We start from the raw sequence: 15380 nt of genomic DNA, 5'->3' as shown, positions 1-15380 counted from the left end.
TGCAGGTAAGCGTCTCTCTATGTGTTTACTCTTAATCTGTATTTTTCCTTTCACGAAATTCCTATTTATAACTTTTCATGACTTTCCTGTTTCTACACCTTTTTCTTATTTATTCAAAGGAAATCTTTAAATATTCTAGATATTAAACCTTTTGTTAGTTTTATTTGTTGTTAATATCTCATTGTTTTGCCTTTACTTTTCACTGTCTCTATGGCATCTTATTTATTTATTTACTTATTTATTTTTTGCTGAAGAAGATTTTCCCTGAGCTAACATTCACACCAGTCTTCCTCTATTTTGTATGTGGGTCGCTGCCAAAGCATGGTTGACTAGTGGTGTTGGTCCATGCCCAGGATCTGAGCCCATGAACCCAGGCTGTTGAAAAGGAGTATGCCAAACTTGACCACCATGCCGCATGGTGGCCCCCTCTATGGCATCTTTTGATAAAGAGAATTACTTAATTTTGATCTAGTTGAATTTATTAATCTTTTCTTTTATAGTTTACATATTTTTTGTTTTGTTTAAGAAATTCTTTTCTATCCCACAGTTATAAAGATATTCTGCTATATTGACTTATAGAAGGTTTATCGGCTTGTTTTTATCATTTAATTCTTTACCTGGATTGATTCTTTCCTGTGAGATAATTTCATTTTGTTCTTTATGAGAGACAATTTTCCCATCACTGGGCTGCAGTGTCTTCTCAGTCACATGTTACTTTTCATGTTTATGTGAGAACTTTTCAAGATTCTCTCGTCTGCTTCATTGATCTATCTGTCTATTACTATGGCAATAGCATACTGTCTTCATTACTTATAACTTCATTCTTTTTAAAGAGCATCTGGGCTATTCTGTGCCCCTTACAAAGGTAAATTTTAGAATGAATATGTCAATTTATATGAAAAGATCTATTATGATTTTGATTGAAAGTACAATAGACCCCTGAAGAAATCTGGGCAGAATTCACTTCTGCGTTAAGCAGAATTCTAAAAATAACCCCTGTTGACTCTTGCCCATGTGTAGTACCGACTCACCTTTGTATGTGGGTGGAACCTGTGACTATGGTGAGATTTCTCCCATGACTGTGTTATGTTATAAGACACAATTGACCTTAGGTAGGGGGATTATCCAAGCGGGCTAATCTAATCACACAAGCTCTTTAAAAGCAGTTTTCTCCAGCTGTTAGCAGCAGAAGAAGTCAGAGAGATTTAAAGGAAGAAAGAGATTCAATTTAGCCATTGCTGACTTTGAAGATGGAGCAGTTCATATGCAAAAGTCAGAGAGTGGTTTCTAATTACTGAGAACAATCCCCACTGACAGTCGGGGAAGAAATGAGGATCTCAGTCCTACAGCTGCAAGGACCTGAATTCAGTTAACAACATGAATGAGCTTGGAAGTGGAATCTTCCCAAGAGCCTCAAGATAAAGCTCAGCCTGGTCAATACCTTTATTTCAGCCTCTGAGACCCTAAGCAGAGACCTAGTCAAGCCTGTCCACAGTTCTCACCTACAGAGCTGTGGGCTAACCGTTGAGTGTTATTTTAAGGTGCTAAGTTTGTGATAATTTGTTAGACAGCTGTAGAAAACTAATGCAACATCTGTAAGATATAAATCTCTAGCAATGTGGCATACTCTTCCATTTATTTGGATCTTTTAAATTTGTTTTATACTTTTTCATAATAGTGATCTTATTTTTCTTAGAGATTTTTTCCTCCTACGTAAATTTTTAGTTGCTATTATCTACTTATTGTTTAGTCAGATAGTTGAGTGTATCTTTTAACAACTGTATTTTCCAACTAATTATTACTAACATTTCCTGTTTTTTATGGTAGTTTTCCCTTTCTTGTATTTTGGATTCTTCTATTCTTTAGCATTTTAGACATGCTTATTTTATGTTCTCAGTTTTATAATTCCACTGGGAGAGATGCATCCTGCTTTGTTAGTTTTCCTGACTCTGATTTATGGCGCCTTGTTTTCACATATTGGACTGTAAATTTATATGCAGAGATATTTTATCTTTGTGGCCTGAGTTGAGGTTGTATTTTTTATGGAACATTTATAATCTCTTCTGCTTGGCACCCAAGTGCCTGGCCAACCCAGGATCACTTTATTTATATTTATAGTTGGGGTTTCCCAGACTGGGCAGGTAAGTTGAATAAGAATTCTAAACTCAAGGGAAGGTGAGCCAAGAGCTACAAATTCTCAAAGGGGAATTATCTTTCTGTCATCCAGAGCTCATGGTAAGACAAATAGGCTTCCTTTGGGTCTTCGTCTTCCAATAGGTGATTTTTTTCCTTCTACTCTTTCACTGAGTACACAGCCTCTCCAGGTTCCAAAGTGACACAAGAAACTTCACTTCGTGTAAACCCAAGATCTTCTGACCTGTCCTCATATAGCTACTAAAACCCAAACTTCTTGGTTACTGAGATTGACAAAATCAAACACCATTAATAATAATTGGCCTGGATATGTTGCCTTCTTTGTTTTGGGCCCTTGGGAATTTTCTTTACTTTCAAGTGAGCTCACTCAGACATTTAAGGGAAAGTTTGTTCTATTTTATCCATAAACAATTTTATTTTCCTTTAACAATAATAGATTACATATAATATATATGTATATATGCGTGTGTATATATAACTGTAAATGTATATATAACTATATACAACAACCATATAATACAGTATGTTAATATACCCCAAAAAATCAATGCACATTTTTCAAATGTATTGATGGGCCTGTTGACATCACCATAGCAGATAAGGGTTTATAAATTTGCTGCACTAACATCTATTGCCACATATGGCTTATAACATAATTGAAATAGAGAGTAGTGGAATTGCGTAGCTGGAAAGTTACCTGTATGGTCCCTGTGTTCCTTCTTTGTTGGTATTCTGTGTCCCAGCAAGAATTTCAAATGATATGAGAATGTGTTAGTAAAGATGACTCTTACTATTTCCTCAGGATAATTTGCTGTTAATTCTTTGATACTTTCTTCATCAGGCAGTCCCAAGACTTCTCTGTCTGCCATTACAGGAAGGGAATATCATTGTTAGTAAATTACTAGGAGACTAACTTCAAGTTTCATGTTCAATTGCTTATACTAGAGTTCCTTATGGAAATACAACAAAATCAAGTATTAACTATGAGTTAGCCACGGAATGAAGGTTGGGGAGAGAAATTTCTAAAGTTCTGTCTAGATACAATCAGAAATAATACATTAAAATTAGTTATTTTATTTTCATATGTTGCAGTTATTGAACTGATTTCAATCACATATGATATCATACCATACCAATTAAATTATGCACAGAAGAATTAGCATTACAATAAATCTAAAATGGCAGTAAAAATATATATATGTATTTAAATCACTAGACACTGGTTTGTTTCAGGTGGAAATAACTATATAACTTCATTTTCCTTTAACAACCCTGACAGTATGGTTAATATACTGAAAAAAAAGAAAATTTATAAAATATGTCAAGTAATTATGTTGATATCACTAAAATAATCTTCTTTTTTGCAGCTATTGTGTTCAACGCCATATAGATGTATTATTAAGACTGAAAAAATGAGAAGGAATACAAGAAAAGCTCTAGGTTGGGGTGGGAATATTGAAGATAAAAGTGGAGGGAATAGGTAGCATGTATTTTGATAGAAATTTTTTTTTATGGACTCTATTCCTTAAATCTGTGCAATCATGAGTAATTCACTTAACATTTGTGCCTCAGTTTCCATATTTGTAAAATAAACTTAGTGATATATACTATTAGTAGTGCAGAGTACAGAAAAACATAATAGAGAATAATATTATTGTTGCAGAATAATATTCCATTACCATAGAATAAAGCCTCTGTAAAAATCTAGCACATGGTAGCATTTAATGAATATTTATTACCATAATGGTAATTACTTTATTTGTAAAACAAAAATAATAACACGTTCATTGTGAACATAAACTCTATGTAAAGATCTTGCACGGTAGTGACTTAATGAATATTTATTATCACAATTGCTTGTGACTTTTAATGAGGGTGTTGTTGAAAAACACAAGTTTATGACATGGGGACCCTCAGGAGGACATCTGTGAAACAGAGGGTGAGAGCAAACATGTCTCAGGACAGACTGGGACTGTGGATCTTAGGTGGACAGGTCAGATCAGGTTACCATCTTGAACCAGAAGTGGAGTCAGTCTTTGTAGGCAAGATGCATAGTGCAGACGTTCGGATTCAAGTGGAAATAATGGTGTGATGGTTGGTGAGGTCATGTGGGAAAGTAAGTTTGGGATGCTTACATTCACCTGGCCTAGTAGTGTGCAGTGAAGCATAGACAGGAAGGAGGAGTCCAACATAGTCTGGAAACTGTGGCCATAGAGACTCCGAAAAGCAAGTGCCTGAATACTGACTACAGAGAGGTGGACTTCTGGATCCTGGAGCCAGTTAAGTGGTCAGAATCTAAGTGCAAAATTGATGGCTACCTAGGCTGGCGTGGAATTATGAACAGAGGTTGACAAAAAAGAAGAGACAGTATATAGACTTCCAGTGCCTGGGTGGAGGAGGATCCACAGGTTCTCCTTACAATAATATTCTTGATAGGGAATTATGGTGCTTAAAATTAATACTGGGTACCGTCTAAGTCATGTTTTTATATTATTTTTTAAAATTGAGATGTAATTCACATGCCACAAAATTCATTGTTTTTAACCACACAACTTCACGGTTTTTAGTGTATTCGCAAAATTGTGCAAGCTCCAAGCTTCCTTTAAATTATAACTCAACTCAATTTACGGAGCAACGACCATAGATTACCCTTTGAAGTATGCATTTATATTCGTAAAGAATGACTATTGTTTTTATTTGCCTGGCATCCAGTCCTTCTAGTAAATACCCTAAAATTAATGCAGAAAGCAGAATGCAAACCACGGGGTTTGGATGTGGTTCATAGAGTGACCTGGGAACCCAACTAATGGGCAATGACAATACTCGATACCCCTATCCAATGATATTAGTTCTTGGTGGACGAAGACCAAGACTAACCCAAAGTAGGCCATTTTTTCCAATGGGTATAATCCCTGAAATTATTTTGAACTCTTGGGAAGGATCTGTACTCCTTCCACTGTAGTTGCTTATGTGGTAAAGCCTAAATCTGGTGAATTTGCAGACCAACTCTGCCTCTGTTTAGGGAGAGTCCATCTGTGAATGAAGCCAGCATACAATACTATAGATCTGGGAAGTATGGACATAGGTCTTCCTCTATTGTCAACACACCTCCATCCAGTTGTGCGTTAATACTTTTTTCCTTTAAGCTAGACAAAAGATGCTCCTTTTCCTTAAGACAAGTTGCATTGGGATTCTCTCACTCTCAATGGATATATTCATGAAAAATATAGTATTGTAATCTTACTTTGAATATGATGATAAGGAGGCTCCCAGAAGTCAACGATTTGCAAAACGTATGCTGACACAGTTGCAGAACTAATTCTAATCAAATGTTCTCTGACTCTAAGCCCAGTTCTCTTGCCTCTGCACTAGGCTGCGTCTGCTCTAATTTCAGAAAATTGTTACAGAAGTGATCTTGACAGTAATAACGCTCTGCTCAGTTTTCATTGATAAGTACCTTCACACTGAAGGGTGAAAATCTGAGGCACAGAATACTCATCAGTAGCATCTTCAAATATAGTAAGACAATCTTTTTGGTAGTAAAAGCTGGGGATAAAATTCCTATAATTAAATTCAAGAAAAGACTGGTTGTTTTTTGTCTATAATAACAAGCAAATACTACAGCAACAGTCTCATTCTAGTAACAATGCTTCCATGGCTACAAGTCAACAAATCACTAAACACTTCTGCTTTGTAAAGTCTATCAGTCTGTGTATTCCATGCTTCCCTAAACCCTGTGCAAGATCAGCAGATTTCCTTGTTGAGAGACTGTGCAATGCAAGTGGTAATCTTTTGCTTGGCAGGAAACGTATTCAATTTTGCTTAGATATTAGGTGATGGCCTCCTACTTCCAACAAAGGGAAAGTATATTCACATTTCACATAATGTAGAAATTGTGAAAGTTGGCATGGTTTATCAACTGAAATGAAAATTAAATGCATTTGCAAGTCAAATGAGCCAAACATTGACATCAGAAATTCCTGTTAGGTTTCTAGAAAACTCACCTTTCATGAAGGAGGCTGAAGCTACTTTATTCATTATCTGTTGGGTTGTGTTGGTGACAGGTGTGTATGCAATAGCAAATTTAGATTCGTTAAATGAATCTACCCGTCCCAGGTCCATGGTAGGCAGTGAAGAAAAGTCATTAAGTTGATGATTATTAGGGTATAGGTACAAACAAAGTAGTAGGAGGAATGAGTTCAACCATTCCTACAAAATCCAAGAGAAAGAATAAAGAAAATTATGATTTCAAATTAGTCATCCACAATCATTTGGTCATACCGTTTGTCTCATTGTTCACTTTTCTAATTTCAATATATCCCACATTATGGACTGTTTAAAATATGTACAGCACAGAATTCAGCAGTCTGAGTGATTCCAATGAGCTATTAAAAGGAATTCAAATTTATTGATCCACAACCAGTATAAAGCAGGCACGATCATAAAAATATGAGAAGCAACAGTGGTAAGCTGTCCTAAATTATTATCAGCTCACATTACTATGATGACCTACTCCCACTGTATTTAATTCTGCTGAAAGCTTGTGTGTTACAAGAGACAGTTCCAAGGACTTTCTCACTTCTTAATAATATATTGGTTACATGCCAGGATTTGGGTATTAGAAATTCAGCAGAATTCAGGCGACCTTAAAAATATTGTCTTGGTTAGTTATCAATACTGGTCACTTGAAAACTTCCAATAAGAAATCATTCTGTTTCCTAAATTCGTGATTGTAGAAAAAAATTCACAATATGTATACAGTAAAATTCCAATTTGGTTAAAAATACTACTTAGCTATATCTATCTGATTTTCAAAAGATACCAAAGTTTAACGAGGATTTTTGTTATATGGTCAGGTTATAAGAGCTAATGCTAATTTCTTCTTGGCACTAATTACATTTCGAAATTTTCTACCATTTTTGAAGACAATGATTTATTTTGAAAAAAAGAAAGAGATCCAAAAAAGAAAACGCCAGAAAATGTATTTCTGTGGGTTGATGTGTTCACCATGTCTTCAGAATACCAGTGTCTTAACCAAAGAAACTATAAGTGGGAAAACTAATAAAAGGTATGACCATTGACTTTTAAAACATTTATTGGATTCTCTTTTGCTGACCAGATCAGTGGTTTTAGACCTCAATTTATGAGCTTGTCTCAATGAAAACAACTTCAGAGAGATTTGTGGTCTGAGGAACAGCTTCTTTTGTTGCATAAAAGTGTTTTATTGTTCTGGAGAGGAGATAAACAAAGTGTAGATACCTTGCAAGGAATATAGATTTCCCCATCATAAATACAAAGAGACATAGATGTCGAATCATACCAGTAAGGGCTCCCTTTTCATTCTCCATTTTTTAAGAAAGTTCTTGCATAGTAAGGCCCAGGTTTGTTGACACACACTTATTTCTCTCTTACTCATTTTTCCCTGTTTAATAAGAAATCAAGAGAGAGGATGAAGTAAATATGAAGGTCTTAATGAGAAGAAATATTCTGCAAACAAAAAAGAGTAACCTGATAACGCCAGCGTTCCTAATGAATGCTTAGAATCTGACTGTTTCAAAGTTAGCATTTTATTACTCCCCTGTCTCCCTTTTCCCCCTACTTCCAAACTCTTTACTCCATCATTTTTTTGTCATGCACTGTGCCAATTATCAATTTATTATCTCTCAGCTCCAGTTTCACTTTTGGCAGCCTGCTCTCTGAAAATGGATCTGGTCCCTTTAAATATTTTTCTTTGCCAGCTGGCATGATGTAAAGCTTTGTCAGTAGAGAGGACTGGAGACACATTGCAGGAAGAGGTTCTCCTTCCTGGGATCAGAGTGGTTCATTGCCCGTTCCCAGAGACTGTATGTTTTTCCCACTGCTCAGGCCAAATGGTTTTCTCCAGTGCAAAGTGCCTGGATGGGGCAGGTTTCATCGTGTGTTTTCTCCAGGTCTTGACTCAGGGAGCAGTAGTGTATTTAGGAGCCCCAGAAAGCTTGAGCCTTTTCCCCAGAGCTTTGTTTCTCTCAGCTCTCCTATTGCAAAGACAGTGCACTCCAGTTCTTGTGCCCATAGCTTACCATTCGGGCTTCTCTTCAGTCAGCGGGCTGCAACCACACCTTATCCAAACAGACCTTATTCAACACCTTATCTTCCCATCTGAGTTTGTTCGTCCCTCAGCCTAGGATGCCCTTTTGAGTTCTCAGTTTATCTTTATACTTATTCTCCTGTCATTGTTTAATAATTCTATACATTAAGTTCTCTCTATTTAAAATATAGAGTGGTTTCTGTCTCCTGATTGCACCCGGACCAATACATACACACACCCCTCTTAGCTTCCACAAATAAATACATCCATGTATGCTAACTTAACATCGCTATTATATTTAGCTTGTTAAAGAACCTGAATAAATGGTCAGTTTTAGGAATTAGTCTATCTAAGAAGTTCAATGGGATCTTTGCTATTTCCAGAAGTCATTGAACTCTATACTGATTTGTTGTGGGAAGACTCAAAAAAATTTTCCCCCATGGAGAAAACCCCTTAATTTTCACTTTCTTTCTATGAAAAATTAGAATGTTAAGATAGAAAACTCACCAGACTTTAGAACCTGGCAGATTATAAAGAGGATTATACTTTTAAATGATATTTATTTCTTGGTCCCATCTTTGAGAATGTATTTATGTTTGCCAAAAAGAGGCATTGGAGAGTCACCAGGAACATATATATATATATATATATATATTCTCAAAATCATTGCAGCAATTTGTATTATTGTAAAAAGTATATGAAAATTCATCTTCCCTATATCCTCACCAATGTTTGATATTGCCATTTTCTATTATTTCCTAGATTCTCCTTTCATTTACGATGCATAAAGTCTCAAGAAAACGTTGCTACCCTCCTAACAGTGAGAGAAAACCAGACAAACTATAACTTTTCTTGAGCCCACCAAAGAGCTGAGATCACAAGGCAACCAGCTGAACCGAATTTCAAATGGTGAAAGTCTCCTCCAAGGATAGATGGGACCCAACAACACTTTCTCTTTTGGTAAATATGGGAGGAAGACATGGCCACTGAAAAAGCAGGTAAGAAGAAAACAGCTGAAATGTTAAAGGCTGAGTGTGGACTAGCCGTGTAGACTAGCATGATTGTTTACAATCCCTGGGAGTCTTGGCACAAGGGGACTCCACACTTATTTGCCAACCCTTTTTCGTTACGTCACACTTGGTAGTGATAAAAAAGATGGAGGCAAAGCAAGAGACCTGAGAGACTCCTCCGTGGCTCACAGGCCACAAAACCTGCCCACTTCTCAGAATATATTTTCCTAAGAGCAAGATCTGTGGCCTTCTTGTGGAGGGACAGAAATCCCACACAAAGACCTGCTGTTGCATCATGGGGAGGGGTTGAAGCAACAGCCAACTGCTGCTGGTGGGGGATACCATCTGTAAATGCTCCTACCCCTACCTCTACTCCTGTTCCAGACACTTATACTGCTGCTAAGGGATGGGTAGAAGCAAACGACCAACCTCCCTGGGAGAGAGGAAAGAAACTACCTTCTCCTTGACACAACCCTTGCACCGTACAAAAAGTAACAGCCGTCTCCCACTGAAAATGGGGTGGGAAAGCTTCCTGCCCCCATTCCCGAGCAAAGATAAGTTGCTGCTGAGGTTTGCTGCAGGGGCCTAACATTGATACAAAGCAGAGATAGGCTATCACCAAAGGAGGGAAAGGAAGCTCTCATAGATTCAAGACCTCCCAACACATACAAGGATAGACTGTGTAATAGGCCACAAAACAAGTCTTAGCAAATTTAAGGTGATTGGAATCATACCAAGTATCTTTTCTCGCCACAATGTTATGAAAGTAGAAATCAACATCAAGAGAAAAGCTGGAAAATTTACAAATATGTGGAAACTAAACAAAACATTTCTGAATAACCAATGGGCCAAAGAAGAACTCAAAAGGAAAATCAACAAATATCTCAAAACAAATGAAAATGGAAACACAACACACGGGAAGGTGAAAAAGTAGTTCTAAAAGGGAAGTGTATAGTGATAAATGCATATATTAAGAAAAAAATAGAAAACAAAAAAAAGAAAGATCTCAAAAAAATAACCTAACTTTACACCTCAAGGAGCTAGAAAAAGAACAAACTCAGCCCAGTGTTATCAGAAGAAAAAAAATAACAAAGATCAGAGCTAAAATGAATGAAATAGAGACCAGAAACCCAATAGAAAACATCAAGAAAACTGAGAGCTGGCTTTTTGAAAAGATAAACTAAATTGACAAAACCTTTGCTGGAGTAAGAAAAAAAGAGAGAAGACCCAAGTAAATAAGATAAGAAATGAAAAGGGAGACACTACAACTGATACTGCAGAAGTACAAAATACATCATCTCAATAGATGCAGAAAAGGCATTTGACAAAATATGATGTCCTTTCACAATAAAAACTCTCAATAAATTAGATATAGAAGGAACATACCTCAACAAAATAAAGACAATATGTGGCAAGCCCACAGCTAACATCATACTCAAAGGTGAAAAGTTGAAAGCTTTAAGATCAGGAACAAGACAAGGGTTCCCATTCTCACCACTCTTATTCAACACCGCGACCCCAATTCTTCACCTCTACTTGTGTCCACACCTTTTGTCTAGCAACTTTGGAGTTCCTTCCACAAAGAGGGACTACAAGTTTGACCAGTAGAAGGAGGTGGGAGTAATGATGTGCCTCTTCTGAGCCTAGACCTTACGAGGCTTTGAGTGTGTCTGCTTGCTCCTGTGGCTCTGCCATAGTTATAAGAGCATAACTGAGATGGCTTCTGGAGGATGAAAGCCTCCTGAAACAGAACTAAGTCATCTCAGTTTAGAGTAGGATACATCAGATGATAACCAGCCAGGCCCCAGAGATGTGAACAAGCTTATCTAGGATCTCGTAGGAGCCACCCCCACATATCCCAGCTATAAATGCTTATTGTGGTATGTTATTTGTTGCATTTTTCTTTTTTTGCTACGCAATGTAAATGCAACAATAGACCACAGATATATTGCTTAAGATTTTCTATTTAGCGTCTACAATATTGATGTTTCTTTGGTTGTTGCAATGTTTTATTTTTGATTTCCAACTTAACCATGCTGTGGTCAGAGGAGCTACTGGTCTGTAAGATATTGCTTCTTTGAAATTCCTGGAGACTTCCTTGGTGCTGCAGCATATTTTAGTATTTGGAAATATTGCATGTATGCTTGAAATACACATACAAGATGTTTTAGTTTGTTTTGTCCATATGTATTTAATTTTTAAAATTGTGTTCTTTGAATCTTCAGCATCCTTTCTAATATTATATTTACAAGATCAATAATTTCGTGGTAGAATTCTATTAAAATTTTACACTCTGATAACAAGTTTGCCAATTTCTTATTGTATTTCTGTGGGGTTTTAGTACATGAATTTAAACTGGTTACATGAGTTCAAAGTAAGTGGTTAGGTGCATAAAACATTGCTCTATTGATTGTGTTTTAATGGTAGGTTGCTTCCTTTCTGATAAGAGCATGGAGACGTGAAGTCTCTTTAGCTTAATATTTGCCTAACATAGCTTTACCCATCCTCTTATTTTTAACCTTCTGCTAAATTTTTAAATGTTTGTTTAATGCATGGAAAATTCATAGTTGCTTTATTTTTAGATATCCAAACTGATGGATACCATTTTTAAGAGGTGAATGTAACCAGGTATAAATTTTTGTTTGGGATAATCTTTCATTGTGTTTTATTCTCATGTTAAACCTGCTTTTTCTTTGCTTCTAGTTTTGTACGTATTCTTATCCTCTATTGGACTTTATCCTTTTCTTCCCCCCGCCCCCATGTTTTCTTTACTGTCACAAAGATATAGGAGATATTTATATCCTTTAATGGTTACTCTTAAATTTTGGACTTGTCTGGGGAACTTTTTTTTAATGAAAACTTATCATCATTTATTTTCCCTATCCTCTTCATACAACCAAAGACTTTCTAGATACTTTACTTCTCTGCTGAATTCCAACTCTGAGCATTCTGGTTATTATTATATGGAAATATGGCTCAATCTTTAGTTTAAATCATAAAGTAAATTTATTTTTACCACCTGTGGTTAATTAGATTTGCCAATAGATTGTACAGGTTACTGTGATACATTTGAGCTTGTGCTTGTGATGGAGGGTAGAAACTCCACCTGATTTGGGCTTGGATAGGCTTTAGCTGGATTAAGAACCCTTTGCCTTGTGTGTGGACTAGTTCACTGTGAAAACATACTATGTACTTTACCTAAAATTGCCTGCAGAGAGCAGCATTATTCTTCCATAGACATTGCACCAGCAAACAGAGTGAGAGTAGAGCAGTTGACCACACCCTTCCCCTGGTAGAAGCAGCAAATCATAGTTTTAGCATATGCAGCTTTGGACAAAGAGCATATACATGAGTGTGTACGTGTGAACGTGGTGGTGGTGGTGATGATTTAGTAAGGGAATTTATATAGAGATTTTATTGCAACAAAGACTCTTCTGAAATACCTCCCAGAAAGAGATGCCTCCTTGCATAACAATAATACTACCACTTTCCACAGCCCTAATCAACCAGTGCTACACAAATATGGTTTGCTGAGCCTCTCCTGAAAAGTGTGAGGCTTGAGTGCTCTTGAAAGGACTTCACTGAAGGAGGAAATAGTGTATCTAAGCTGAATTATGGAAAGTAAGGGGATTCTGGAACAATCATCAGTTTTCTGGGAAGCATGCCAGGGATGTGACTTGGAAGAATGGGTCAAGACTTTTGAGCATAGAGCCAGCAGCTCTGCCATGAATTTGGCTCTTAAGTCCTGAATTTGGAGCAACTCGTCCCCTCCCTCTATGTGTATGTCTTGTTAGCCAGGGATAAAAACCACATGGTTGCCATGAACTCCTCTGTAGTGGTAGGGAGTGGGTGTGCCGCTGCCTGAGGTTCATTCCACTCACAGAAGAGGATGATGCTCAGGGCTGTACTATTTCCTAGAGGCAAAACTCAAGTAAGGTGTCCAGAAGCTCTTTCAAACAGTAGGCGTATTAGCCGCTACGGCCTTGCTAGAGAGCATTGCTAGAGGAAGAACCTACACATGGCTGCTCCCTGAGGCTGCGGGGCAAGTCTAGGTAGAAGCCGACTGAACAAAGAGGTCAGAAAGCCCATGGCGTGACAGTTGGAGGGAGGAAGACAGTTCCAAGAAAGAAAGCATGAGGTCATGTTGTCCAGGGAGAGGGGGCTGAGGATCCCCAAAGGTTGTTCCTAGTGCAGAGAATTCAGCATAGACACTTTTAAAGGTACTGTTCACGGCTGTACAGGAACGTAAGCTGGCCAAGAGGGTGATCTCCTTACTGTGGAATAGGCCACAGACCAATGAAAGCATGGAAACTTTGGTCTGGCTCCAACTCCTTAGATTTTCCGTTGTAAAATTAGTATTGCTTACTTTGTTTTTCCTTAATTCATGTAGGTTCTGTAGTTTATCAAAAGACTAATAACCGCATGAATTCCTTTTTATACATGTAATAAATAGTCTCAAATTATAATGACTATGATTTTTCTCCTCTCATATGGCTGTTAAATTCAGAACAAATGCTAACACTATAGGAACATGGAAGTTCTGTTTACCACAAATAATGTGCATTTGAAATAATATCGTGATAAGGAAAAGCCACATATTTCACATTCTGATTCAATACATGTTGTGCGCCGAGGAAAAGATCCTGGAAAGCATCTTATACTTCCAAAATTCTTATAGCCTGAGAGTGAGAGATAGGGGCAGTAAAAAATATTTCTGTAAATGCTTTCGTAAACAGTTCTCAAAGCCAGAAAAAAAAAAGGCCCCAAATTATTCTGCAATAGAAGTAAATCACTATAACTTCAAAAATAACCCAGATTTACAAATCAATTCTCAAGACTCTCAGGTCTTTACAACCAATTTCTTAGCAAATTTCAGTTATTCCTACATTCAATTCCTGGCTTAAAACCATTTAATAGTTGCATAATTTTTTAAAACTTGTGTTTTAACTCAACGCTTTCATCTTTATAATGTTAAACATCAGGTATCCAAAAACATCAAAATAGCCCATTACTCAAAATAATTTCCCCACAGATGGTTTGAATTCAATTCCTAAAGCCTCATTCACAATTTTGTGATATAAATAAAAAGAAAACTCCCAAAATAAATCAGAGAAAAATATAATGAACTTACTTTTGAGAAACTTGAAGCAAGGAATCTAGAAGCACAGTTTCTCCACTGGTCTCCTTAATTATAAGAAAACAATTCACATTTTTTCCTGGTCCATATCTCTAGAATTTGCTTTAACTGTTTGACTTTTGTGAAAAGTTCCTGTGAAGACTGCTTTCAGAAGAGAAGCTATGATCTCAAGTCTGTTGGCCCTGCCAAACTGCACATTCACGTGATCACTCTTGGACTGTTTGTCTGTTATTGACATTCAGCCAGTTCCTGAGGAGCAGTGGCATTTGTACTTGGTTGCCTGGCCATATCATCTTATAGAGAGCAATCTTATGGGGAAAATGCAGTATACATAAACTTTTCTCTATTATATCCAGTATGATTGTGGCTAATATCAAAATTTAAAGCACTGTCTTTAAACCATGACAAAGTAAACTGTTTAATCAGAGAAAAGCTCTTCTCTCTACACAGAGCTCTGGACTGCCTGAATGACATTCTCACTTTGATAATCAGGATTTTCATTTCTCTGTTTATCACTTTTATTAAGTTCAGAACATTTTCTGTTCTCCCTTGAGACTTCCTCTTTGGCCCATAAATTATTTAGAAGTGTGTTGCTTAATTCCCAAGTGTCTGGAGATTTTCCTGTAATCTTTGGGTACTGATTTCTAGTTCAAGTCTATTGTGGTCAGAAAATTTATTTTGTATATAAATTTGTTTTATGATCCAGGGTATGATCTATTTTGGAGAATATTCCATACGCACTTGAAAACAGGTATATTCTCCCACTGAGTGAGTAGAGTATTGTATAAATATCTATGACATCTAGTTGGTTGATGGTGTTGTTCAATTTTTCTATATTTTTGCTAATTTTCTGTCCACTAGTTCTGTTGATTACTGAGAGAGGACTATTGAAGATTTTAACAAGAATTGGAGATTTTTCTATATTTGCTTTCAGAGCTAACAGATTTTGCCTTGTGTAATTTGAAGCTGTGGTGTTAGATGCATACACATACAGGATTGTTATGTCTTCTTG

At 36.7% G+C, this 15380-nt stretch overlaps 1 protein-coding gene across 5 annotated transcripts in view; it reads right to left on the bottom strand.

Moving 5' to 3' along the window:
- ABCA8 (ATP binding cassette subfamily A member 8) overlaps positions 1–14860 on the bottom strand; it is a 67389-nt gene extending 52529 nt beyond the window's left edge. For 4 of the 5 annotated variants that reach the window (XR_011423142.1, XR_011423143.1, XR_011423144.1 and 1 more), the window contains exons 1-4: positions 14363–14860; positions 7475–7576; positions 6159–6363; positions 2852–3016 (exon numbers count right to left, since the gene is read on the bottom strand). Coding sequence is in view for 2 of the 5 variants with exons in the window: in XM_005597239.4 (XP_005597296.1) it covers positions 2852–3016; positions 6159–6363; positions 7475–7570 (466 nt within the window). In the remaining 3 variants the exon portion in view is untranslated. Of the gene's footprint in view, positions 1–2851; positions 3017–6158; positions 6364–7413; positions 7577–14362 lie in introns of all 5 variants that reach the window. The other variant, XM_023652148.2, reaches the window with a different exon arrangement.
- Between the last annotated feature and the right edge of the window lie 520 nt (positions 14861–15380).

This window comes from Equus caballus, chromosome 11 (genome assembly GCF_041296265.1).
Source record: "Equus caballus isolate H_3958 breed thoroughbred chromosome 11, TB-T2T, whole genome shotgun sequence".
Taxonomy (NCBI): domain Eukaryota; kingdom Metazoa; phylum Chordata; class Mammalia; order Perissodactyla; family Equidae; genus Equus; species Equus caballus.
This window is presented reverse-complemented; position numbering and strand designations above follow the sequence as displayed.